This window comes from Lactuca serriola, chromosome 1 (assembly GCF_051521515.1).
Source record: "Lactuca serriola cultivar US96UC23 chromosome 1, Lser_US96UC23_V15, whole genome shotgun sequence".
In the NCBI taxonomy this organism is placed as follows: Eukaryota; Viridiplantae; Streptophyta; class Magnoliopsida; order Asterales; family Asteraceae; genus Lactuca; species Lactuca serriola.
This window is the reverse complement of record NC_136408.1, coordinates 34,570,289-34,597,631: the sequence shown is the minus strand read 5'-3', so window position 1 is coordinate 34,597,631 and position 27,343 is coordinate 34,570,289. Positions and strand designations below refer to the sequence as shown.

Here is a 27,343-nt window from a genome sequence, read left to right as displayed (position 1 = left end):
CTTTTTTGTACATATTACACCAATATGGTTGTTATAACCGTTTAAAGAGGGTAATAATGTTTTAATTTTGTCCACATTAGGTCCTTAAGGTTTTTTTATATATATTACACCAATATGGTTGTTATAACAGTTTAAAGAGGGTAATAAGGTTTTAATTTTGTCCACATTAGGTCCATATTTTTAATATTTTTATCATTTTATCTAACACTTTTACAATTTATATTAGTATCTAGTTAGATAACTTCATCATTTCGTCTTCTCATTTTAGTCGTCTATTCACCACAACCAATAGTTTCAATTAAAAGGTTACATAACAATTTTTTTTTTGTCATTTTTACAAAAAAAAAAAAAAAATACCTAATAATAATCAAAATCTTAATGATTAAGGTTATGTTTGGCATACCACAACTAGCTAATAAACTACCTTATTTTTTTTGATATTTTTTAAGTTGTCATGTTTGACAAGCCAAAAAATAACTTATAAGCTAATGTTTTAAAAGGTTACTTAGACTAGTTTTTTAAAAGTTTTTTTAAAATTTTTTAAATATACCCCTTAATTAATTATAGAAAACATATTTTTTAAATGTCATTTTATGTTATTATATAAATTTCAGATAGTTTATTAGCGCGAGTGATAGAGCCATGATCAAAGTAAATGAGTATCCACGACAAGTAATGTGGTATCCACAACAAGTAATGTGGTATCCTCGACAAGTAAAGGGGTATTCCCGACAAATCTTGTATCTCTAATCTCTTTTAGAAGGGTTAATGACCTAGGAGGGTAATAAGATTTCATATTTGCCTATGTTAGTTTTTTTTTTTTTTTTTTTTTTTTACATATTACACCAACATAATTGTTATAAGCGTTTAAATGTTGTCTCTTTAATGTTTAAATGAACTATAGTTAAATGGTTGTAACAACCATATTCATGTAAAATTTAAAAAAAAAAAAATTAATGTAACAAATTTGAAACCAAATTACCCTCCAGGTGATTAATCATATTGATCAAGTCAAGTAATCTAATAGTAATTGGTTCCAAGAGAAAATATACTCAGCCCAAATGCCCGGTTATTTGATGATAAAAATCAAACTCGTAATCATATACCATCATTGCCATACAAATAGTATTGAGATCACATAAGAATTCGATTATTCAATTCTTCTAGAGTTCATCCCTGATCGATGATGAATTGGGGTTTGCATCAGAGTTCTTAACAGGATAAGAAGCCTCCATTGCTATGCCGCAGAGCCCATTCTTGTCAGAAATTCCGCGTTGCATCCGTATGTATCCCTTCTCTCCCCAATCTGCTCCCCACGAGTTCTTCACTATCCAGTACTTGGTTCCGTCGTCGCTCGTATCATAACCAACCACCGCTACTCCATGATTCAACTCCGTTCCACATTTTCCGGTAAAAACTCCCTGTTAAATCGTATCATTAACTGCTCATATTTAGGTTTTTTGATCGTAAACAAATTCGTTTTCGTAAAAATTCAAATAAACAACACCATAAACGAGCGATTTAGGATAACTTAAGGGTGTTCAGTTGGTGATTTGGACTCGAAAAATCAAACATATTTGGTTTCCACTTTGATTTTTGTGCTGTAGGTTTCCAAACCAAATTAGATGTAATCTGTCTATGTGAGTTTTGAGATACCTCTGAATAGAGCTGGAAATCAGAACTTCCAGCATCAATGGCAACAGATACAGGCTGGTTAGCAACTGCTTTCATTAGAGAATCCTCATCATTAGCTGGCACATCCTCATGTCCATCAATCGATACTACTTGATTTTCCACCTGTAATTCCAAAATTGATTCACATGAACATCCGATTTACAAGTTTTCATCCCTGGGATCTTTCAAACAGAAGTTGTACCTTTACTTTATTGCAACTTCCATCTGCAGCTGTGTAAGGGTAGTTATCTTCAGTAGTTAGACCTCCGTTCTTTTTAATGAAATCAAATGCCATGTCCATTAGTCCTCCATTACATCCATGGTTTTCACCAGTGTCACAATCCACAAGTTCTTGTTCTGATAAGGATACTAGTTTCTTGGTTTTGATCTGGTTTATTCCTTCTACTGCAACCACAGTTGAAAATGCCCAGCAACTTCCTGTAATACATACCCATGATCATTTATTCATCCAACGCTTATCATGGAAATAAAGAAACATAGCCTCACACACAAGAGGAAAAGAAGGTGTTAGTGTTACCACATCGGCCTTGATTCTTGACAGGGGTGACTGCATTTTCCTTTCTCCAATCAACCGAGTCAGGGACATTATCGTCATTTGCATACATGAAACCCTTACTTCCAATACGCTCTCCTTTCAGCATCCGGTGATGGCTTATCTTTGATCCAGCATACATGCTTCTAAACTCATGGTTAGTCATGTCAGCAAACTTGTTCAACTTTAACTTATACGGTTTTTTCATCTTGTTTGTGTTGTGAACATGTTGCAGGTTGAACTTGAACACATTGAACCGCTTGAGTTTCTCTTGGCGGCTTATCTCCGCCACATGGTGGTGGCTCCTCCACCTCCGGTACAAATCCCACAAACTCTCCTCTGTTTCAAGCTCTTTCTCGCTATAATCAAATCCCTTCACAAAGCCTAGAACCAAAAACAAAGTAAACGAAAATAAAACTAAGTTATTGATTTCCATTTCTTACTACTTTTCTTAGATATTGATTGGGATTGAAAGTTATGAACTTGGTGATTGGTTTATATAGAGGAGACTGATTGCTAATGAGATTAAATGATTAGAGGTTGAGTGCATGAGAGGTGACTTATGGCCATGAAACACACTCAATGGAAGTAAATTGTATTTTCTACTTTCTATTCTAATGTTGAAAACTAAATAAGATAATATGACACTTGTTGAACTCTCATGTGCTTTGTCATTGCCTAAAAAGACCAAATATAAGGACTTGTTGCTCTTGTTTTATGGGTCAAAAGATGGAATAGATAACTTTGGTCACGTTTTGGGGGTTTGAAACTTTGAATAGGGAATTTAAGATGAGTGAAGGGTGCAAGCAATGCATGTTTTGGGTTATAAATGATGTTGGCTTTTAGTTTACGATATGAAGGCAAATAAAGGGGGCTTAAAGTACCGAATTTAAGAATGTCTAGTGGTTGCTTAAAGTCATTTTATTATATGGAATGTTTTATCTTAAAATAAACGTAATATTTTTTGGAAGAATTTTGTTTTGTATTGTTTGATTTGAATCCTAATACTTGTATGAAATTGATTTTAGCATCGATTCTTTTATTTTAGGGCTAATTAAAAAACGACCAAAATAAGAGTGCGCACAAAATAACCATGTTTTGCACATTTATCACAAAATAAGCTTTGCAAAATTGGTTTTGTGAAAATACTTTAATTTTGCAGAACAACCTTTCTCACAATAGTAACTACTAACCAGGGGCGAACATAAACTAATCCACAAATAAAAAGAAAACAAAAAAATGCATAAACTGAAAAACTCAAAATCGAAAAGGAACCCATTGATGCCGTTTTTATTTAGCAAAAAACAAAATTTTTTGGTGTGGTGTTGTTTTTAGTTTTGAAAAAGCCGCTAAAAACCGAACTGTAAATAAAAAACCTAACCGCACCGAGTTTTATACATTAAATAAATATTTTTATACAATTAATTATTTTTTACTTAATTATTAATATATTACTTGTTAAAAAAATGATATTATACTGAAACTTTGAGCGGAATATTGGATCAATTGATCATCACACCATAACTCAAACTAAGGTTGAATCGATTGGTAGTGTTTTGAGCGGAATATTGGATCAATCGATTGATCATCACAATTGGTCTTTGAGGTTTACAGAATATCGCATTTTGAGGACTTCCTAGCAAAAAGTCACACGACTGGTCCCTGTGGTTTGTAAAATTACATTAAAGGTCCTCCTGCCGTTAAATCTAACATTTATGCCGTTAGATTTTAAGGAAAAATACTATTTTACCATTGTACCAATATTGTAACACACTACAAACCTCAAAGACCATTTGTGTAATTTTTTAAATATGAAATTTTGTATATATATAAATTATAAATATAAATTTCGTGTATATATATATATATATATATATATATATATATATATATATATATATATATATATATATTCAACAACTTGATATTTTTTTTAATCTTTTTAACATTTTTTTTATAATTTTAGTTATGTAAGGTTTTTTTTAATGTTTTTATTTATTTTGATTCAAGTAAATAAACTTGAATTTGACAAACCATATCGAAACTTTTTTTTCTTAATTATGAAATGAAACACTAATGTTTTTTATTTTTTTAATTTTATGTTGTTACGGTTTTTTTTTTTTTTTTTTTTACTTTGATGCTCTATAGTTTATATTGTTAGCAACTTTATGTTTTCATTTATCATTATCATTATTTCACCTTTTGTTGTTTTTTTTTTATATATATTTAGTTATTTATTATTCTTCTTTTATTTTTATTTATTTTGATTCAAGTAATGAAAAATGGAAAAACAAAAAAAAAAAAAAAAAAAAAAAAAACTCAAACAACAAAGTTGTAAAATACTCTAATATATTGATACATTTTACACATTTCATATTTTTTGGGTTTTTTTCGCATTTTTCTTATTAATTTTTGTTATTTATGGTTTTTGTAACTATTTTTTTTTATTTTGATTTGTGTAAATAAAAAAGTTATGTTTATTTTCTTTATTTATATTTTTAAATATAACTATTTTATTTATGCGAATGAAAATAAAAAAAATTACAAAAACCATAAATAACCAAAATTATTAAAAAAACTAAAAAAACTCAAACACCAAAATTGTAATAAAGTTGCTAACGATATTAAGTATTGAGTGATAAAAAAAAGGGTTTAGGTCATTTTTGGTCACTTAACTTTTGGTTTTGTGCTGATTTGGTCACTTAACTATTTTTAAGTTTTAAAAGGTCATCAAACTTTTGACTGTGTGCTCATTTAGTCACTTAACTTTTGGTTTAGTCACTTAACTTTTAGATTTGTGCTCATTTAGTCACCTAACTTTTAAAATTGTGCTCATTTAGTCACTAAACTTTTGAAAAAATTTAAAAGTTTAGTGATTAAATGAGTACAATTTTAAAAGTTAGGTGACTAAATTTGACCAAACCAAAAGTTAAGTGACTAAATGAGCACAAAGCCAAAAGTTTGATGACCTTTTAAAACTTAAAAATAGTTAAGTGACCAAATGAGCACAAAACCAAAAGTTAAGTGACCAAAAATGAACTAAACCTTAAAAAAAACATTAACAATAACGACATAATATTAAAATAAAATAAAATAATATTAACGTTTCAATTCACAAATAAGAAAAATTAAAGGAAAAAATAATTTCGACATGGTTTATCGAATTTAAGTTTATTTACTTGATTCAAAATAAATAAAAATATAACAAAAAACCATAAATTACTAAAACTATAAAATAAAAATAGAAATCAAAATGTCAAAAAGATAAAAAAAAAAAGTTATCAAAATGTTGAAATTATATATTTACATATATATAAAATTTATATTTATAATTTATATATTTACAAAATGCGAAATTTATATATATATATATATATATATATATATATATATAATTTCATATTTAGAAAATTACACGAATGGTCCTTGAGGTTTGTAGTGTATTGCAATATTGGTACAAGGGCAAAATAGTCTTTTTCCTTAAAATCTAACGGCAGAAAAGTTAGATTTAACGGCAGGAGGACCTTTCATGTAATTTTAAAAACCACAGGACCAGTCGCGTGACTTTTTGCTAGGAAGTCCTCAAAGTGCGATATTCTGTAAACCACAGGGACCAATTGTGAAATTTTGTCTTATTATTATAACGACTAATAGTCTTTGAGTTCTTAAAACCACAAAAAGAAAGTCTTAAATGCCCAAACAAGTTATGTCATATGTAAAATATGAAATGTTTAATTGTGATATAAATATGCAGAAAAAAAACTGCACAAAATCTATGCAGTTAAAAACCGAATTGCAACCGTACGAAAATGAACCGCATAAAAATTGATCGTACTGCCGGAAACAGTGTCAAATGTCATTAATTATTGGTAATATTTCTAATAATAACAAAGTCCTTTTGGGTTGCCCTCAAAATCCAAATTGAGTAGAATAAATAAAGAGGAAATTAATTTATTAATTATTATGGTTAATAATTAATTAGAAATTAATTGTAAAATATTTTGGAATTAATTAAACAATTTAATTAATTAAATGGTTGAATATTCATTAATCAATAGTTGGTTGATTAAGAATATTCCAGAACCCTTAGGGGGTCTTTGTTTGGTAGGAATGGAATGAAATTTGAGGGAAAATGATTCCAATTCCCTCAAATTCCTATGTTTGGTTCAACTTCAAGGGAAGGAAAATGAATGCTAAATGAATTATTTTCCGTTCAAATGAAGGAAAGTCCATTCTTTCACAATCTTAAAGGAATTAATTCCTTCACAACATGGAAAGCACAAGAATACGATTTTGCCCTTGCTAAACATTACAATACCCTTCATCAGTTAACCTAGTTCGTTCATCCTAATCTCAGCCGACATCCCATCTTCGCGTCTTCTCCTCATCATAACAAGGATCGACCAACGACTTTCATTCCAGGCGATCTCTCCCCTTCTCTCTCTCTCTCTCTCTCTCTCTCTCTCTCTCTCTTCACATTCAAACCAAACAACACCTGTGAAGCATGTCTTGGTCGATTCATGGTTTCAAGCTATTTGATTTCTGAATTCAAGCGAATCGATTTCTCATGTACTTTTCTGAATTTTTGAATTGGTCTACAACAACCGTTAGCTAATCGATTTCTTCACATTCTCTCCATCTTTTCTAATTTTATGATTTTCTAAATTCTCTTTCTTTTCACGATTTCAGAAAACCGAAACTATGTTCTTTCCCTGCTTGTTTTGATTTCATTTGTCTGTTATAGAACTGGGAAGTTGATCATGTTATTTGGTTTAATTTTTTTTATGGAAATGTGTAATTCCTTGTACAACTACACTGAACAGAGAAAACATGTCTTGGTCTCTTGCTAAATCAATAGAATAGAATACATGTTGTGGTTTTGTTGTTTTGCTATCAATATATGTCGTTTGCTTTTTTTTTTGCCATCAATGGAATATGTATATTGTTTTTCTGTTTTACAGTCTCGACTTAGTTTAACAACACGCAATCGTAGACAAAGGCAAACTTCATTGATTTTAACATGGTGGAATGTGGTTCTACACGTTGTTGTAGTCATTTTGTTAATGATATTCAAAAAACATAGGGATAAACGATGTATTAAGCATCTTTCTTCAAATGTAGATCGATACCCAATACTACATAGATACGTTTATGAGAGTGACACCATGTCTATATCACAAATTAGGATGTCTCGAATGTGTTTTACTAAGTTATGTTGTATGCTTGAAACATTGGGAGGCCTAAAACCAAGTAGGAATATGGAGATTGATGAACAAGTTGCTATTAATCTGCATATTCTTGCTCATAATGTTAAGAATCGTGTTATAATATGCCTGTTTCGTTTCTCGGGAGAAACAATTAATAGGCATTTTATTCGAGTTTGTAATGCAGTCATAGGATTGCATACTCATTTGCTTAAGAAACCCGCACCTGTTCCCGATAACTCTACTGATCAAAGATGGAAGTGGTTTAAGAATTGGTTAGGAGCTTTAGATGGAACATATATAAAGTGTCTAGTTACAGTCGAAGATCAACCTAGATATAGAACAAGAAAGAATGACATTGCAACAAATGTTCTAGGGTTTGTTCCCAAGATATGCAGTTTATATATGTATTAACTGGATCCGGTCTGGGAGGCATACCTACAGGTACATTTTAATAATTAAGCGACTACAGGGAAATATTTTGCTTTTTGTTTTTTATATGAATTATAATGTTGGTAAATAGGTACATAAAGAAGCAACTAGATGGAAACACAAAACATTTTTTTATTATGAAGATCTTTACATTGTTTTTGGAAAATACCGAGCTCAAGGAAATAGAGCTAGAGATTTCATGGAGATGAAACAAATTCACAAAAGGTGAACTTAGAAGAAGAAACGCAAGATTCAGATGATGATTTTCTAGATTTAGAGGAAGTTAGTCGTACTATAGTCGTGCAACATGATGAAACTTCACCGAGTGTTCGTTCCAAGAAGAAGAAAATCGAAGCGACGGGGTTTAACAAGGCGGTTGGCTTAATTATAGAAAGTCTTAAAGAAATATCAAAGGACTTGAGTGAAGGTATTAAATTTGACATGAAGATTAACGAGTTAAGTGAGAAGATCCCTCCAGCGATTTTAAAGACGAATTCAATAAGTCAACTTGAAAAGTTCAAAGCTTTGACCAAGATAAGAAGTGATCCCATTAATGTTCAAAAATTTTGGGAAATTGAAGAATGTGATAGAGAAGCTTGGGTAAAATACATTTTGGAAGGGTAGTATTACCAATTGGGATGTGCATTGGATGTTGATCGGCTTTTAAGTTATGTTTTTTTGGTAACATTATTGGGACGTGTATTAAAGAATTTTATTAAGTTATGAAGTCATTTGCATGATTTTTACATTATATTGACACAAACACTCAATCAATTAAATTAAATTTATTATTTTTATAATTTATGTAATGTATCTTTACATATAAATTAAAAAAGAAAGTAAATTTAAGCAATATAGACAAAAAGAGCATTTCTGTCATTTTATATGGATTCTAATTCCAATTCCTACGAACCAAACAAAATCTGGAATCAATTCCAATTCCATTTCCTGACAACCAAACAGGACATGGAATTGGATTCAAATTCCTGACAAATTCCTTTTCCAATTCCAAATGCAATTCCTTCAGTAACATTCTGCAAACCAAACAGGCCCTTATAGGATTAAGGTTGGACAAAATCTCTCTTGGATAAGAGAGAATTTTGAATTTTCTATCCCATCCCACATGGGATAGAGTACAAAACTTAGGAAGGGATCCAATAATATAAATAAGGCTTTTGGGATTTCATTCTTGCTTGCATCTTGACTTGACTTTTTTCGCTACCCTTCTTCCTCTCTATATAAGGACGATTTCTAACTCTCTTAAGGTTTGTGAAATTGATCCTTCTCCTACCCATTTTATTCCACTCTCTTAGGCTCCGTTTAGTGAGTAGAACTGGATGGAACAGAACAACACTAAGTTTTTTAGATGGTGTTTGGCACCCCTGGAACAAGAACAAAATGAAAGTTTAACCAAGTCCGATGGAACAATTCAATAAAAAAATAGTCCCACCCAAAAGGTGGAACTCATTAGAACACGTCTCCATCCAAAAATAACCTGACAAAAATAACCCTTCGAATAGGTCTCATCTTGCGTCTTCGCCTTTCTTGTTATCTATCATCGTCTCCTATAATCTTCATAACCAATCAACCGCACACATAATTTCATTCTTGATTATTGATTATAGATTAAATTCGAACTCTCCAGCAATCCATGATCTCATTGCTATCGTCTTTACTCAACATCACAAGGTACCATTCTTTTTTGAACTTCAGATGTTGCATATCTTCATTCACTTGAACGATTTCTTTATTTCTTTCTCTCCTATCCTTACATTCATCTCTTAGTTAATAGGTATGTGTATTAATTTCAACTGGCCTGAAGTTCTCTATATAATGAAAATCCCGACGATTTTTTTATTCTATGGCTATCTCTTAGTTATTCTCTCTCTGTTACTGTATAATTCTGTGTTAAATGTCATTTTTTACTTGATTCTTTCTTGATTACCTTATAATTACCTGCAATAAAAATCTTTGTGTTTCATATGGAGGTTTAATCCGTAATTCTTGTAAGGTTAGAATACATGGTGGATTCTAATTCTTGGTCTTTACAAGATAAAAGGAATACTACAATTTTATAATCACTCTACATTATCTACCATTCTTAACTATTTAGCCCTATTATTCAATATTATATATTCTCTCTTTATGTCCAAATGACTTTCTTTCAACATCATCATCTTAAACACATAGCACCACGGAGTGCGAGTGCATAACAGGGAACGAATAACAAATGCAATTAAACCTTAAATTTTGGACTAAAGTGCCCCCAAATAGGAAATGAATAACATATGCAGTTAGACCTCGGATTTTGGACTAAATTGCCCCCAAGCTTTTGTTTCTCCCTACTTTATGATAAAGATGCAAGCTGGTTATTAGGAGGCTTAATTAAGCACATTTGTGTGTCACTACCTGTCGAGTTGGTGGTGTTCCTGCCCATTTCATGTTGTAAATACTCAATTTAGGACGAAAATGTCCTTACATGAAGATTTAAAGACCATGAAGTTGTCTTCTTCAGAAATCATGTGAGTTTGTTTGTTATCGATGTGGAATAACTTAGACGCAACTATCAAAACACTTTTCGTGAAGACTATATTTAAGGAAGACAGTTAAAGTTTGTTATTTTTTATTTAAAGTTATGGATTTTGAAACCATTTAGATTTAAAACTTTGTTAATTTTGAAGCAAATTTAATTATTTGGTATTAGAACTTGTTTTAATATGAAATTGTTAATTATTTTTTTTAAACAAAATGTTAATTTTGAAGTTATGTATGTTATTTAATACTAATGTTTTTTGCAAAAGGGTAATTTGGTCATTTTACATCTTGTTTTGTCCAGTTCTATTGTTACCAAATAGTTTCGGATAACTTGTTCTGTTCAGTTCCAGTCTTACCAAACACAATACAAATTGTTTGTCCAGTTCACTCCAGTCATGTTCAATCCAGTCCAGTCCTGTTCTGTTCCACCTAGTTCTCCTACCAAACGGTACCTTAAGGTTTATGAAATAGACCATTCTCCTACCCATTTTATTCCACTCTTTGGTTTCATTAGGTGTGATATAATTAAAGAGATTTTGGTTTGGGTCCTCTCATCCAAGCAACTTTGAGAAGGAAAATATCTCAAGCATGGAGATAAGGGTTAAAAAAGAGGTATGTTATTCTTCATTCTTTATGTCTTGTGTTTTCATATGGTAGCAGTAATAACTTGAAACTTAGATCCTTACGGTGCATGAACATATAGGATTATTATATGTTTCTGTTGCGCATGATTGTGTGTTTAGATGCATATAAAACCCAAAACACACCGCTAAAATAACTACACTATTCGATTTAGTGGTGGGAGTAACTGCATTTGCGGCTTGCGGTTAACCGCATTAAACTAAACCGTGCTCATCCTTAGTAGTAGTGACGAAAGGTGGAGATTTTTCCATTTTTGGGACCATGGAAACTTCTCAAATTTTTCTTTCATTCGTGTTCATTCATTTGAAAATAAATTCACAAAACAAGTTATTTAGAATTTTTTTAGTTGAGGGCATGTGAGAAAGTTAATGTTATTTTTGAGTATATGGTATTAGAATTGATAAATCATCTTTTGGATATGTAGATGAGTATAACCTATTGTTGACAGGTTAATTACATGGCAATATGTAGTTGAGTATAACCCATGGTATGGACATTTTATGTGCTTGTTAAGGTTGCCACTGAGGCGGCAGAGCACTTATTCCTTTGAGTGTTAGATGGCAATGCAACTTTGGAGTAGGTGTGTTGCTTGGGATGATGTCTTGATCCCTTTTTTTAGTAATGTGCAAAGTTTGTTTCTTTGGATTGACAATCAAGCTAGTGCTAATTCCCGTCGAGATGTGTTTGATACATTTTGTTGCACTTTAATCCGAGTTTTGTGGACGTCTAGGAACATGTTGTTGTTTGGAGATGAAAGATACACGAAGGATTCTTTATTTGATTCTATAGTGTCTTTTTCATTTAATTGGTTCTAGAGAATCGTAAGGTTAGGATAAACTGTAATAAGTGGATGTAAAATCCCTTAATGTAATCCTTTTGTTGTTTTTCCTTGCTAGCGACTAACTAGTTGTCATAAACTTCAACCATTCCAAAAAAATGTCAAGAAAGTTATTTTAAGTTGATCATTAAATCAAATTACTTTTTAAATCTCCTAAACTATGTATCGGTGTCAAGTTGCTTAACAATGATGTAAAAGATTTATAGATATAGAAAATTTATAGATTTTGTTCGTTATATGTCACAACAGTTAGTCGCATTCGGTGTTGTTGAGTGTGGTGTAATGATGGAAAATGATCAAATGAAAATTAATTGTTGGTGGAAGTAATTAAGTTTGAAGTTTCTTCTTTCATATGATGAGTCCATAAATCAATGGTTTGGATATGTTCCGTAACTGAATGATAAGATTGTTCGTGATGATGGACCTACATATGAGAAGACTTTTGTTCATGATTTAAAACTATACCTCTATATAGATAAAATGTTGTTTACATACATCTAACTACAGAAGGATGAAGAGTGTTTATAGAACCATCAAAATTATTTATGAGGTATGCATCCTCCATTACTAATGTCATCACTCCTCTGTGACCATATGTGACCATACTTGGAATTAAAATTAAAATGTGTAAAGCAGACCATAAAATTTGTGAAACATGGGTTCCCAGATTATGTCTTTGTAAAAACTATAAATGAGATTATTGGAAAATATTTGTATGTGATTGTCACTTGAAATATGTTGAGTCCATGTCTATATCTCTCTAATAAACAGTATAAAAATGTTTGAGGAAGAAGCGCTTTGAAGGAGCTTTGACCAAGGGAGAGCTTGTATATCCAGATTCTACTCATCATTTCCAGATTCATTGAGGTATAAAGCTCCGAACTTGCTCATTTTCTACTTAAATCTAGTCTTTATGGAGTTTTGGTCACTTTTGGTCACATGAATGAGAACTAGTGGGAATTCTTCCACTCCAAAAGTTAGGATTTGCTTATCTTGATGTTTCTGAGGTCCTTAGTCCATAAAATTAACATCTTGATGGTTATGGATCAGCCATGCATGTGTTAATGTCCATTTGGTGAAAATAAAATGCTACATTTAGGGTTTGAGTTCATTTGAGCCTTGTAAAGGTTCCAAGTTAATGATTTTATGGATTATGACGTTCCCCAAGACTTGGATATGAAGTTTGGACGTTTGGTTGTAAGCATTAAGTGCTTAAGGGAAAAAGTGCTTAATGGGAGTGTACGTTGGGCGTACGCAAGCATACACAGTGCTTACGCGTTCGAGTCCCCGATCAGGAATGCTACCTAGTATGTCGGGTGTACGTGTGGTACGCGCAGCATACCAGGCCTGGTCTTGGGCTTTGAGGTTTGGACCATATTTGGACTATTAGGGTTTTGGGCCTTGTTAGACCGCTAGCCTTTCTGACTTTTAGCCATTGTTAGGCATTGGGCCTTCTTGGATTTGAGCCCATATTGGGATTTGGGTGACCTTTAGGAAATTGGGCCACTATTAGGCTTTTAGTGTCATTGAGATTGGGCCTCGGATATTAGGCCAAGTGAGGAAAAGGTAAAATGGTCTTTTACCCAAGGTGTTGGACCAATGAACTAAATTCCCCGTTATGGATTATGAACCAATTATTAATTAGGATTTTATTTGGTTGGTAAGTGCGTGGATTCTCCGGTTCAGCAGCCCGGGCATCTATTGACTGATAACAGATTGTGGTGAGTTTGCTCACTATACTGTCGGACACTAGGGATTGTGTGTGCTTGTAGTCTTTGTGACTCTTGTTGTATGCCTATTTTCTATATGTATATGGGGTGAAATAGACTCGGTACAGCCTTGTGCTGACATATGAGTTGAAATAGACTCGGGAGGGGGTGAAATAGACTCGACATAGCCTTGAGCTCGCATATGAGTTGAAATAGACTAGGAGTGAAATACACCCGAGGGTGAAATAGACCCGACACAACCTTGAGCTCGCATATAAGTTGAAATAGACTCGGTGGTGAAATAGATTCCAGGGTGAAATAGACTCGTCACAGCCTTGAGCTGGCATATATGTATGGTATGCGGTATTTTGGGGAACTCACTAAGCTTCGTGCTTACGGCTTTCAGTTTATGTTTCGGATACTTCTGAATCAAAAGGGAAGATCTTGGGACGATCGCATCGCATACACAAGGATTTTTCACATATTTGACTCTGATGTGTTTTGGATGATTATGAATACATTATGATTTCCATTTGGTTTTAGTAAACATGTTTGGTTGATGTTTTAATTAATATGAAAACAAAAAATTTTGATCTTGAATTTTGAGACGTTACAAGTTGGTAGCAGAGCCTTGGTTTAAGGAATTCAGGTGTACACTCGGGTATGTGTGAACTCAAACGAAGGGCATGGAAAATTTTCATAAAAAGAAATGTTTTATGAAAAGGTGTTTTTATAATGAAAGAAAGGGGTGTGGTGCATGTAATCGACCGAGCTCCAATAAGTTTTCCGAAAATATCCATACATGTTTTGTGTTATGCTTGGAATTGAGAATATGTGAATCACATGCTAGACTAGGGCTAAGGATATGCTCAGGATTTGCATGATAGGATGCTAGGAGAAATGCATTTATATGCCTGTTGTACGAGCTTGTAAACTTACATGCTAGTACTGATCAATCAGTGATAGGATAACATGTTTAGGTTATGCCTTGATTCTGATTACTCAATGCTCGAATGTTGCTTGCTTTGTGCTTTTAGGATTTCCAATAACATCAGCTAACTAGTAAGCGAATACACTAAATTACATATTATTGAGATTAGATAATTTTAGAAGGTTAGGTTTAACTCTACTTTGTAGTTCTTCTTTGAGTCTAACCGTTGTAGTGTGAGGCCTTTCATTCGAAGAATTATCTAGTGTTGGTGGTATGTAATTGTAATCGTAAGCTAGTTAGAGGGTGTTTGGGGGAGTTCTTTCTGCAGCTGATTGTGGAGAGTGGTGTGGTGGTAGCCTTAGGAAAACCTAGGAGGTGATTCGGTGCAGGGAGCCTTGTTTTGTTGTGGGCTGTTTGGATTGTTAAGGAAGTGACTTGGGGGATTCAGGGATATCCTTGAGGAAAGTACAGATAGATGTGGAAGGTAGTATAGACCCGTACTACTGGAAGCAGAGGATTCGTACTCGAGTCAATGAGAGTCACAAAGAAACCAAGAAGCTTGTAGACTATGGAATTCTTCGAATACGTTGTGATGGTTTATATGGCTTATTTTCAGTATGGTGGTCACTCGAGGAGGTTCTGGTAGCGACTCTGGTGCCGGTGATGGTTCGGGTTCGGGCTTTGGATCCGAGTTTGTGGATGATCAGATGCAAGAGTTCATTTCAGCAGAGATTACCCACATTATTCTTAATCAGATTCCTGTGATCTTTGGTACGATTGAGGGTATTCTGGAGATTCTGGACTTTACTGTCAAAAAAATAAAGTTTATGACTTTTTTGTCAAATCGATGAAAATATTAGGACTTTAGTGTATATATCCCTTGAAATTATTGTTGTTAGAGGATGTTTGGTGGGAATCTGAATGGTTGTCGGTAAGGGTTAGTTGAAAGGGTTGTTCAAAATCATTTTATTGAAATGGATGTTGGAAAAGGTTTTGAAGTGGAATTGGTGAACGGCATAGTGTAATCATCAAGCTATGTATCACTCGGTGAATCGTAATATCTAGTGGTGTGTTCGGGGTTTGCTCTATGAGTTGAGCGAAAAAAGTAGGAGACAAATAAATGTTTGGAGAGTATAGAATGAAAGGATATAGTGTAAATGTATTGTGGTTAATTTATTAGTATTTACATGGAAAATATAGTTTATAGAAAACAACGACAAGTTTTGACCTTTCGTTTCTTTCCCTTCCACATTGTGAGTGGTGGTTGAGACCACATCGGGTCACGCCAATCATGAACTGTGCCACCAGACGGATCTAGAAAAATAAATTAGCGCCACCAGACAGATCTAGAAAAATAAATTAGTGTATGCAATTATATAGTAAAATTTAATTAATTTTTTAAAGAAAATGCTAGAAAACACTTAACATCAAGAGTAAAGTTTACAAATGTTGTGTCGAGTACTTATAGTTATCAAACTTTTAGTTGGTTTTGTAAAAAAATGTGATGAATTTAGAATTTCTATTAAACAATACTTTTAACTTCTTTATTAAACATATATCAAATTCTTCCTTTTTATTATAACTTGATTAGGAATGTAGATTTTGTGAGATTTTTTTTCGTTGGTTCCATTTATTAAGTATAAGGATGTAAATATTTTTAAGAAATTTCTATTACGTCAAATGTAGTTGTGCTGAATTCTTGTTTTCTTAGGTTGGAATTGTTATTTGGGCATGCAAGTAATTTGAGAAGGGTATGCATTATTAAACATTAGAGTAAATTACACGAATCGTCCCTTATGCAAGTGCCAAAATGCACGTTTGGTCCCTACTTTTAAAAATTAATTCGGACTGTCCCTCGTTTGGTTAAAAATTGCACACTTCATCATTCGTTAGTTTAAATTTGCACGTCTCATCCCTTACAATATATAAAAGTCTCATCCCTTATAATATATAAAATGACTATTATATCCTTTTGTATTTCTTTTCCAATTAATTTAATGTTTATCATTATTAATTTAAAAATTAAAAAAAAAAAAATCATGCATTACTTAATCCCTAACCCTAACCTGCCCACCTCAGGCTCACCCCACCCCGCACCTTCCTTTTGACCGATCTCTCTTCTCCATTTTCTCTGAAATCTTCAAGAATGGTCGATCCACTAGTTCTGGAAAAACCACCACCGGAGCACACCCCTAGATGTCAAAATACGGCCACTGGATAGGTACTCTTTCGGAAACTCTTCCCCATCTCCTTACATCAAGAAATCCAAGCCCTGGCCACCACCAACTGTCATTGTTCTTTGAATTGCATCAGGGGAGGACCGTCGACAGAGATGATTTTGGTGGGGTTTGATCTGAACCTGTTTCTCCTATCTTAATCACCATTTTCTCTGATCATGTGTGATGGCCGCCAAGATGCGGGTTTCTCTTTCTCCAGGCGTGGGTCGTTGCTCTTTCTTCTCCGACCATATGTGAGTTTCGATTTATAGGTTCCGATTAATGAGTCTCAACTCTCGAATTAGTTTAACCTGAAAACGAGTATCCTGTTTAACCATGATTTGGGATCGATTAACTCGTCTTTAGGGTTGCTAAGGCAAAACATTGGTGTGATGAGGATGTTAGCGGCGACTTACAGGATTGGTGGTGGTGAACGTCGGCGTTCGATTTTATGTTTATGCTAATGCGTTACAGAGAAAGAGGGAAAGGGAGATGAAGATTAATTGTGGTGGTTATTGGAAGATCGATAGAGATGGAACCGACGGCCACCTTTGTGCTCCTATCTACACTCCTGGTGGCGGCCAACGGAGGTTAATAGGGATGTCGGTGGTGGGGCTTGGAATGAAGTTCGATTTCAAGGATTAAGTTTTGAAAACCCCAACTTCTTTGTTTTGTGTCTAAAAATTGAGTTACAATGGTTATGACGAGCTACAGTGGTGATGGTCTTGACTGGTGGTGGTGTTGGTGTTGACCGGTGGTGGTGTTGTTTCCCATGGTGTTTGTTGGAAATGGAGAGGAAGACGAAAGGTTTAGAATCAAAACAAGATGAAGTTGGGAAAGGGAAAGGGTATGAGCAGAAGGATAAAGGGTCGGGGTATGGATATTTTATTGTTTTTTTTTTTCTTTTTAATATAATAATAATAAACAAATAAAAGAAATTTAAAAAAAGAAATAAATAAGGGTAAAATGTTCTTTTTATGTCCGGAGGAATGAAGCGTGTAAGTATTAAACTAACGAGGGACGGTCCGAGTTAATTTTTAAAAATAGACACAAACATGCATTTTCACACTTGCACTAGGGACGATTCGTGTAATTTACTTTAAACATTATATATAAATATATTTTTTTAACAAAGAATATATAAATACTAGTAACTAACCAGGGTATGCAATTACATACCCTCTCAAAGCTATAAATCCGCCATTGGTGCCACCTCGCCATTGTAATCACCATGCCATGAACCTGGTATGCATACCAAGCAATCTATTGCAAAGTTGTTAATGTTTGTTGTTTTGGTTGTACTTTTTTTTCTTTCTTATCAAACCATATATTGATATATATAATATAATTGCTGATCTCGAATAAGTTATTTCATAATGTTGATGCATATGACATCCCAATTCTAAAATACATGTTCCTTAAACATCATTTTACATATCTAATACACTTAAAAAATAAATTTAAATTCGGCATCACCTGTCTTACTCTATATACTCCTACGGTTGAAGTAAGTAGTTTACCTTTTGCTTTTCGATCGGGATAATTATGTTCGTGTATCCACACATATCTCTCTCTCTCTCTCAAGTCTCAACAGTATTATATATGTATAGAAAATTATATAATTATTGATTTATTTCTAGAGTTCTTCCCTGTTCAATGATGATTTAGGGTTTGTATCAGACTTCTTAATAGGATAAGCACCATAGACTGCTACACCACAAACGCCCTTTTTGTCAGGAACTCCACGTAGCAGTCGCATGTATCCCTTCTCTCCCCATGATTCCCCCCACGACGTTCTTATGATCCAGTACTTTACTCCATCGTCGGTTTCTCCATACCCAACCGCTGTTACTCCATGATTAACATCCGTTCCACACTCTCCGGTGAAAACCCCCTGCACTTGCATGCAATTCCTTTTCAATCTTCATATAATTTAGCTACTTTTTCTCATCGTAAATCGTGTAAAATATCATACAAACACCATGGAATTGTTTGGAAATAATTTTATGTGTTGAGTTTTGAGATATATATACCTTTGCATATAACTGGAAATCATTACTTTGTGCATCAACGGCGACAGATACAGGCTGGTGGGCAACTGCTTTCAATAGAGCATCTTCATTTTCTTCAGGCACATTTTCATAACCATCAATCGATACTGCATGATCAGCCGCCTGTGATCGATTTGTGGATGCATTACAAAAATGATCAATTCACGGATTTAATTATACAAGTTTTGATTATTACTATATATATACCTTTGCGGCGTTGCAAGTAACATTTACACCTGTGTAAGGGTAGTTTTCCTCTGTGGTTATACCTCCATTCTTTGTGATGTATTCAAACGCATCCCCCATTATCCCTCCGTCACATGCTCTGTTATTGACGCCATGAATGTCACAGTCGATAAGTTGTTGTGGTGATAGCCTTACTAGTTTCTTGGTTTTGATCTGGTTAATTCCTTCAACCGAATCCACCGTTGAAAACGCCCAGCAACTTCCTGTAATTAATTAATATCCATATATAGATGAGCGAGATCAATGCAAGATATATAATCAAAGATGATGAAATCCAAAAGATCGAAGTTAATTACCACATATGCCTTGAGTCCTGACAGGGGTGACGGCTTCTTTTCTCCAATCAACCGCCGGAGGGACATCAACGGCATCAGCATACATGAAATTCGTGACTTCGTTGCGTTGGCTTTGGTGCAACATGTGATGCATTTGACGCTTGGACTTAAATCCGGTATGCTTGCTCATAAACTCATCGTTTGTCATCCCTGCATATTGGTTCAACTTTAATGTATACAGCTTGTTCATCTTGTTTGTTTTGTGAACATGTTGCAGGTTGGATTTGAAGGCCTTGAACTGTTTATGTTTCTCGGCGTGGGTTGTTTCCTGCAGGTTGTGGTGGTCCCTCCACCTCTGGTACAAATTGGACATGCTCTCCTCCGTTTCAAGATCTTTCTCGTTGTATTCGAAGCCCTGTACTAGGCCTACAGCCAAAACCAATGTAAGTGAACGTAAAATTAATGTATTCATTTCCGTTTGTTGGATTCAAATTTGTTAACGACCAGGAAATAGAATATTGAAAGCGAGATTGATCATATAACTAATTACAGGCTTAGTGGATGAGAGGTGACTTATGCCCACGAAACACGCTTAATCAATAACAATGGAGGTTTAGAGATAGAAATAATATTAAATCCAAATGCCATACCCTGCAGTTTCTAGAACTTGGATCTGATTGAGAAGCAGCGACCATGGGAGGGGAGAAGATTTAGGGCTGCCCTAAGTGTTTTATTTTATTTAATAAAATTTGCAAATTACAATTTATAAATAGCCCGTTGATGAGAGGTGACTTATAAGTAGCGGTGAGTGTGGTGCGGTTCGGTGCGGTTATTAGCCAAAATTTCACCGCCAACCGCAAATGGTTAGACGGTTATTTTTGCGGTGCGGTTTTATTTTTTCTGTGTTGCGGTTATTAACCGTATAGATTTGGTGCAGTTATTTTATGTGGTTTTTAACCACAATTTAGAGCTCTTACGGTTTTAAGGTCATCTCCAATTAAGAGTTCAATGGATTGTCACATCAACATTCCACTAACTATACCATTTAACCTATTAAACTCTACACTCCATTAAACTCTTAAGAGTTCAATGGATTTCCACATCATCATTTTATATTTTTTTATAAATAATATTAATAAATAAAACTAGAATATTACATTAATTAGAAATTCAAAGTTACAATTTAGAAATACTAATTAAAGATTACAATTTAGAAATTAAAACTAGAATCCACTAAATATTAAATATTACTTTCTATTGAGAAAGAAAAACAAAAAAAAAAGTTTTTACAATAAAATGAGAAAAAAAAAAAGAAAAAAAAATAAGTTTATATAATAAATTGAGAAAAAAAAAAAAAAAAAAAAGATAAGAAAAGTCATACCACCATTGAATGGGGATTAAACCCCTCATTCAATCAACCCACTCCACAATGCTTTGTATATCCATTCAACTGACACATAAGCTTTCTTTTCCCATTAAACTCTCCATTAAATGACCATTGTAGATGGCCTAAGAGTTCAAACATATTACTTGTAATAATAAAAACTTATAATGTATAAGACAATTAACTTAAATCACGAACAATTAATATCTTAAAAACGTCAAATCAATAGTAATTAACAATAAATTTCTTAAAATTGTATAATTTCACCATTTTTCAAAATTAACCATAACAAAAAGCCATAATTTTGTCTTCTAGTATTTTATTCATCTTTCATTCATTAAACTTGTCTTATTTTTAATATTTAATATATTAATAATTAATAAAAAAAAAGTTGTATATAATATATGCGGTGTGATGCGGTTTTTGAAAACTAATAACCGCACCGCACCGAAAATTTGCAGTTTTCAAAAAAACAGAAAACCTCACCATCGGTGTTTATTGCGTTTGCGCTTTATCGGTTGCGATTTATGTAGTTTTTACGGTTAATTTTAGTTGTTGTGCGGTTTTTGCTCACCCCTACTTATAAGAACATCTTTAATGGTTAAGTCATATTAAAACTTAAAACTATTGTCACATCATCATTATAATAAATTAACCTATAATTAAATAACAACTCCAATCAAATAGATTTTTTTATAAAATTTTAAATAATTTATCCATATCTATCTAAAATGTTTTATAAAACCCCGTTATATAATTATTCTTTTTTTTAAACACATATAATATTTTATTTTAATTAAAAATATTATAATATATTGTTTCAAAAACATATATTACAAAATATCATTCGGAAAATTTAATACGAAAAAACTATTACGGAATAGTGATAAAAAAAATATTAGAAAAAATTATATAATCATTATAATTTTATTCCATAAAAGAAATGTCATTATATATTTAATATAAATAATTAACTAGTAAATAAATAAAAATATATTTAGAAGGTAAAATGAAATATAACTAAAATATGAGAGTGTTAAATGACAAAACATAAAAGTATATTGACCACTCAATATATACTGAGTGGTCAATAAAAAAAACTATAAATAAGCTACCATTGAAGATGTTCTAATTGGAGTTTATATATATATATATATATATATATATATATATATATATATATATATATATATATATATATATCAAGGTTGCAAAAAACGTTCGACGTTAGCTAGTCGGTGGACTGGGGTCAAGGGATTAATCGGCTAGGCGGAGATTAATCGGCTACCATTAAATGCTAATTTGTTGAATTTTGAAAAAATAAATATGACTAATATCATATCAAAGTTCGTAAATACCACTAATATGATAACAAAATAGGTTAATATGATTAATACAACACTAATCATGCCTCAAATAATTTCCATTGAGATAAAACTTCTTCAAAATGTTAAAATTTCATCGTTTTATGATGTTTCACTCATTATGTATGTAGGGATTAATCGCTAGGCGCCTTCTAATCGGTCGAGTAGCGCCTAGGGATTAATCGGATATTAATCGGGACCTAGTCGGGATTTTTACACCAGTGATATATATATATATATATATATATATATATATATATATAATACATTATAAAACATATTTGGTCAAATGCTGAATTTTAAATTGTACAAACTATAATGCAACATATACAATTAATTTATGTATCTAGTCAACAATACACAAATCTAACTAATTTCACAAAATAATACTAGAATTAACCACTTTAGAGAAAACTAAGAAAATGAATCGGTTAAATTGACCAAATATCTCCACGCTTTCAGCAAATTTAATCGGTCAAACACTTAAAAAAACCTTATGCTCACAAATGCACCATCACAACAATTCCCTCTGAAAAAAACCTTCGTTGCAAATTTGTTCTGCTTATCTTTTAGGGAAAAATGACTTAAAAGGTAACAATGTTTTAAAAACATACAAAAAACACCACTCTTCTTTTTTAGTGAAAAAACACCATTTTACCGGGTATTGTAGTTTAGCCAGTTAAAAGATTTACGGGAATATATGTGGCCTTCCCCTTCGTTATTTCCCCTAAAATCTAGGGTTCCTTTCCTTCTCCTTCTCCTTCGTTCGTTCATCCTTTTCACAAAACCACCACAATGGATTCCAACTCGATAATCAAAGTCTATCATACAGGTTCTTTTGTCCCCAAACCGATTGTGTATTTCAATCAAGTAAAAATGGTTGTTAGCAATGTCGATTTCAGAAGCATGAGTTTCATGGAGTTCATCTCGTATGTGAATAAGTTGGTAAAGGAAGGAAGAATCAGTGCCTATTATTGTCTTCCACAACATTCACTGAGAGATGGGTTGAGAGTCTTAGAAGATGAAAATGATTATGTACGTTTTCTTGATGTTGGATATGAGAATGGGGGAATGATCAATTTTTACATTGATCACAGTCAGGTGACAATTATGGAGTGGATTGAAGAAGAGATAGGTGAAGATGGTAATACGAATGATGATGATGATGTAGACTCTAAGCTTTCAGATAATGAGTTTATGGAGCATAAACCTGACGATGAAGTGATACAAATACAACCATATGATGATCATTTCATTAGAAGAAAATTTTCCAGGCCTCCAAGAGTTGTAGATGATAAGAAAGATGTCAAGAAAGATCTTCACAAGTATCCAATTCATGATCCTAACCAAAAATGGGATACAATGGTTCCAATCTTAGGTATAAAATTTTGTGATCGTTATGAACTTAAGCATTTGTTAATCAATTATGATGTTGCTAATGGGTATAAACTATGGCATGAAAAATAGATTCAACTAGATTATTAGTTAGATGTTGCAAAGGTGAAGAGAAGTATAAATGCCTTTTTAGGTTGTAGGCAACTTGGATGAGTAAAGAAAGATCATTTCAAATTAAGTCCTTAATCTCTAAACACAACTGTTGTAGGACCTTCAATTTAGGTGTAATGGTCACATATAGTTGGATTGGAAAACAATTAATGGAAACAATAATAGATAATCCAAGAATAAGTTACAGGAAAATGGCAGCAGCAGTCCTTAGAGATTTTAATCTAAAAGTTAGTTTTGGTCAGTGTAGAAATGCCAAAAAATTTGCAATGGATGAAATAGAAGGGAGTTTTTGGTGGCACACTATGAAAAGCTTAGGAGTTATGGTTTGGAGCTATTGAGGACTAATCCATGTTCCACATTGAAATTAGATGTGGATATCATGCCTGATTCTACAGTCCATTTTTCAAAGATGTATATTTGCTTGAAGGTTGTAAAGGATGGTTGGATTAAAGGGTGTAGAATAGTGATTGGTGTAGATGGATGTTTTTTAAAGGGACTTTGTAGAGGTGATGTACTTTTAGTTTTTGGTAGGGATGCTAATAACCAAATGTATCCTCTAGCATGGGCTATTGTTGTAGTTGAAAATAAGGCAACTTGGAAATGGTTTTGGATGTATTGCTTGAAGAAATTGATATGGGACAAGGCATAGGACTAACCATCATCTCTGACCAACATAAGGTAGTCAACTATTTTTTAATAATACTATTTATATTTTATTTTTAATTTATAATGACATCCAAATGTTACTTAATAAGGACTGATTGTGGCAGTTAAGGAAATAGTGTCAAAATGTGAGCATAGACAATGTGCTAGGCATGTTTATGCCAACTCCAAGAGAAAATTCTCAGGAGCTGATTATAGGAAACTTTTTTGGGTTTCTGCCAAGGCCACAACCATAACAAAATTTGAAGATATCAAGAAGGAGATCAGATTAATTGACATAAATGCCTATGAACTCCTGATGGAAAAAAACCAAACACAAGGTTTAGGGAATATTTTAGGGAAGATAGTGGTAATGCAGTCATTGTGGAAGCTAGGAAAAAAAAACAATAATAGCAATGTTGGAAGATATTAGAGTGTATGTCAAAGAAAGGATGTTTACTCAGAAAAGCAAGGGCCCGGAGTGGAACTTTGAGATTTGTCCCTTAATTAGAAGGAAGATTGAGGGCATGAAGAAAGTACAAAGGTATATAACTATATTTAGACATAATACATATATATATATATATATATATATATATATATATATATATATATCAATACTAACTTGTATGTTACATTTCATAACAAGTTTTGAGGAGTAACTCCAAGTGGTTTTCATCAATATGAGAGTAGGTGGTTGAATGAGGTGTATGTAATTGACTTACATAAAAGAACCTATGGATGCAGATCATGGCAGTTGACAGTTATACCATGTGTCCGTGCTATTTCTGCAATCTTGTGCTTGAATGTAAATATAGAGGAGTATGTAGCAGTTTGGTACACAACACAAATGTTTGGAAGCTGCTACAGGTACAATGTGAAGCCAATAAATGCATCTGAAATGTGGCCAACAAATGATATGAATACCATCTTACCACCAAAGCTTAGAAGAATGCTTGGCAGACCAAAGATGAATGGGAAGAAATGCAATTCAAAAAGAAGTGACAGACACACTATTAGCAAAGTTGGGACCACTTGAAAATGTAGTTTACGTTCCCAATTAGGTCATAACAAGAGGAAATGTCCTCTCAATCAAGTTAATGTAGTAGATGATTCAGATCTCTTTGATTACCATGAGTTATTTGAGGGTGAGGGACAGGAACAAGGACAAGGACAGGGACAAAGTCATGGGGCTGTTGAGGATGTTGCAGGTAATTCAGAGGAGGAGGTTGGAGGTGATGCACAAGTGGCTGATGAACATGGGGTTGATTTAGAGGTGGATGATGAACATGGGGTTGATTTAGAGGAGGAGGTTGAAGGTGATGCGCAAGTGGCTGATGAACAAGTGGTAAATCCTAGAAATCAACATGTGGTTGCTTCTACTTTGAAAAGGAGAAAATGTGGTCCTTCTCATAGGAACACAAAACTTAGGTTGAGGAGGAAAGTGGTGACCAAGGATGATACAGGGGGGAAGTCTTGAAAATCCTGTCACAATCTAGGAAGCAATGTTGGGTACAACTTTTGTTAAGGGCATCTTTTGTTAGGGATCTTTTGTTGGGCACATCTTTTGATAACTTGTTTGTATTTATGCCAAAAACTGATGAAGGTGCATGTGATTAGGTGTAATGTATGTGCCTTTTTAAATATTCTATTGGCATGTAATGTATGTGGTCCCACGTTGCTAATGTATGTGTCCTTTTGTTATTTGAAAATTGAATTATTGTTGGACTTACTAGTTCCATTCCAAAGTATGTGGTCCAACGTTTGTAATGTATGTGTCCTTTTGTTATTTGAAACGAATCATTAATTCCATTTCAATGTACACAATCAATATTAACCAGGAATCATTAATTCCATTCTAGTGGGAAGAATCAATATTAACTAGGAATCATTAATTCCATTCCAGTATGAAGAATCGATATTAACCATGAATCATTAACTCCATTCCATTCCAGGAATCATTGATTCCATTCTAGTGTGAGCACTAAATTATATTTAGGAATCATTGGTCCCATTCCTTTATCAAATCTAATTTTATTTCCATAAAACATTGATTCCATTCAAATACAAGACTTTTAATTAACAAAACTTTCAAAGTACATTACCAAAGTTATTACATTACAATTTTAAAAGTACATTCCCCAATCTTACATTTCATTTCAGTATAACATACATAACAAACATAACAAAGAACAACAACATATAACATTTGAGATTCCAATATTTCCTACTTAATTTATCCAAGTATTTTCTGAAACTCATTGATTCTTTATATGCCTTCACCTTATGAGTCCAAAAATTATTTTCCAATATTGATATCTTGACTATAGTATTGTCTTGTTAGTTCTTCATCTGGATCGACCCATTCCCAGAAATCACATTTCTTCTTCTTCTTCTTATCCTTCATATACATAATAAAATTCACATAAGAAATTTATTATGTAAGAGAAGTAGATGATAGATGATAGAATCACACCACTTACCAGTGAGTTAGGACATACTTTGAACTTTCTACCCGGATTATCAGTCATAGTTGAGGTCCAAACTTGGGAAGGCTTCTCACAGTGACAAGGGTGAGCATAATCAATTGTACTCCTCTTGGAAATGTTCGAATTTGACTTAGAATAATTTGATGAACTTGAAGATGGCATAGGAGTAGTATTAAAGGTGAAGGGGTAGAAGGAGATGAAAAAGGGGGATGAAGATGGAGAGTGAACCCTAAAGGCATAAACAATCACATGCCCCCTCTGCATCAAAACAACTCCCAAACTTGATCTAGAAGCGTCACAATACACCACAAAATCATCCAATCCCTTGGGTAGTGCTAAAATCCAGGTCTCATATAATTTGTGCCTCAAAGTCTCGAAAGCCAATTTTTTATCTGGACCCCACCGAAAGGTCACACTTTTCTTGGTCAAACAGGTCAAAGGTATGAAAATTTTAGGGAAATCCTGGATGAATCTCTGATAGTACCCCGCTAGCCCCAAGAAACTTCGGATCTCGGAAGCGTCCTTCCGAACCTCCCAACGCATTACCGCCTCAATCTTGGCCGGGTGAACCAAAATACCCTCTTGGTTGATGATGTGCCCCAAAAATTGCACCTTACGCATCCAAAACTTGCATTTGGAGAATTTGGCATAA

General features: G+C 33.2%; 2 protein-coding genes and 3 long non-coding RNA genes across 5 annotated transcripts; 3 read left to right on the top strand and 2 right to left on the bottom strand.

Annotated features, from left to right (window-relative positions):
* Positions 1-1,163: 1,163 nt before the first annotated feature.
* Positions 1,164-2,663, bottom strand: LOC145082535 (vignain-like). The gene is made up of 4 exons (XM_079023320.1): positions 2,213-2,663; positions 1,877-2,112; positions 1,657-1,797; positions 1,164-1,421 (listed from the first exon to the last, which is right to left on the bottom strand). Exons 1-4 carry the CDS (start codon positions 2,661-2,663, stop codon positions 1,164-1,166), a joined length of 1,086 nt encoding a protein of 361 aa, XP_078879446.1.
* Positions 2,249-2,889, top strand: LOC145082551 (uncharacterized). The gene is made up of 2 exons (XR_013697065.1): positions 2,249-2,384; positions 2,463-2,889. It is a non-coding gene; the product is annotated as an uncharacterized LOC145082551 (long non-coding RNA).
* Positions 2,890-6,259: 3,370 nt separating this feature from the next.
* Positions 6,260-8,614, top strand: LOC145068021 (uncharacterized). The gene is made up of 2 exons (XR_013688919.1): positions 6,260-7,875; positions 7,955-8,614. It is a non-coding gene; the product is annotated as an uncharacterized LOC145068021 (long non-coding RNA).
* A 9,756-nt stretch (positions 8,615-18,370) lies between these two features.
* Positions 18,371-19,902, bottom strand: LOC145082507 (vignain-like). Its single transcript, XM_079023319.1, has 4 exons — positions 19,328-19,902; positions 18,993-19,234; positions 18,768-18,908; positions 18,371-18,628 (listed from the first exon to the last, which is right to left on the bottom strand). The coding sequence occupies exons 1-4, from the start codon at positions 19,776-19,778 to the stop codon at positions 18,371-18,373; spliced, it is 1,092 nt and encodes a 363-aa protein (XP_078879445.1). The 5' UTR covers positions 19,779-19,902.
* Positions 19,137-19,991, top strand: LOC145082524 (uncharacterized). Its single transcript, XR_013697039.1, has 3 exons — positions 19,137-19,482; positions 19,584-19,749; positions 19,859-19,991. It is a non-coding gene; the product is annotated as an uncharacterized LOC145082524 (long non-coding RNA).
* Positions 19,992-27,343: the final 7,352 nt, after the last annotated feature.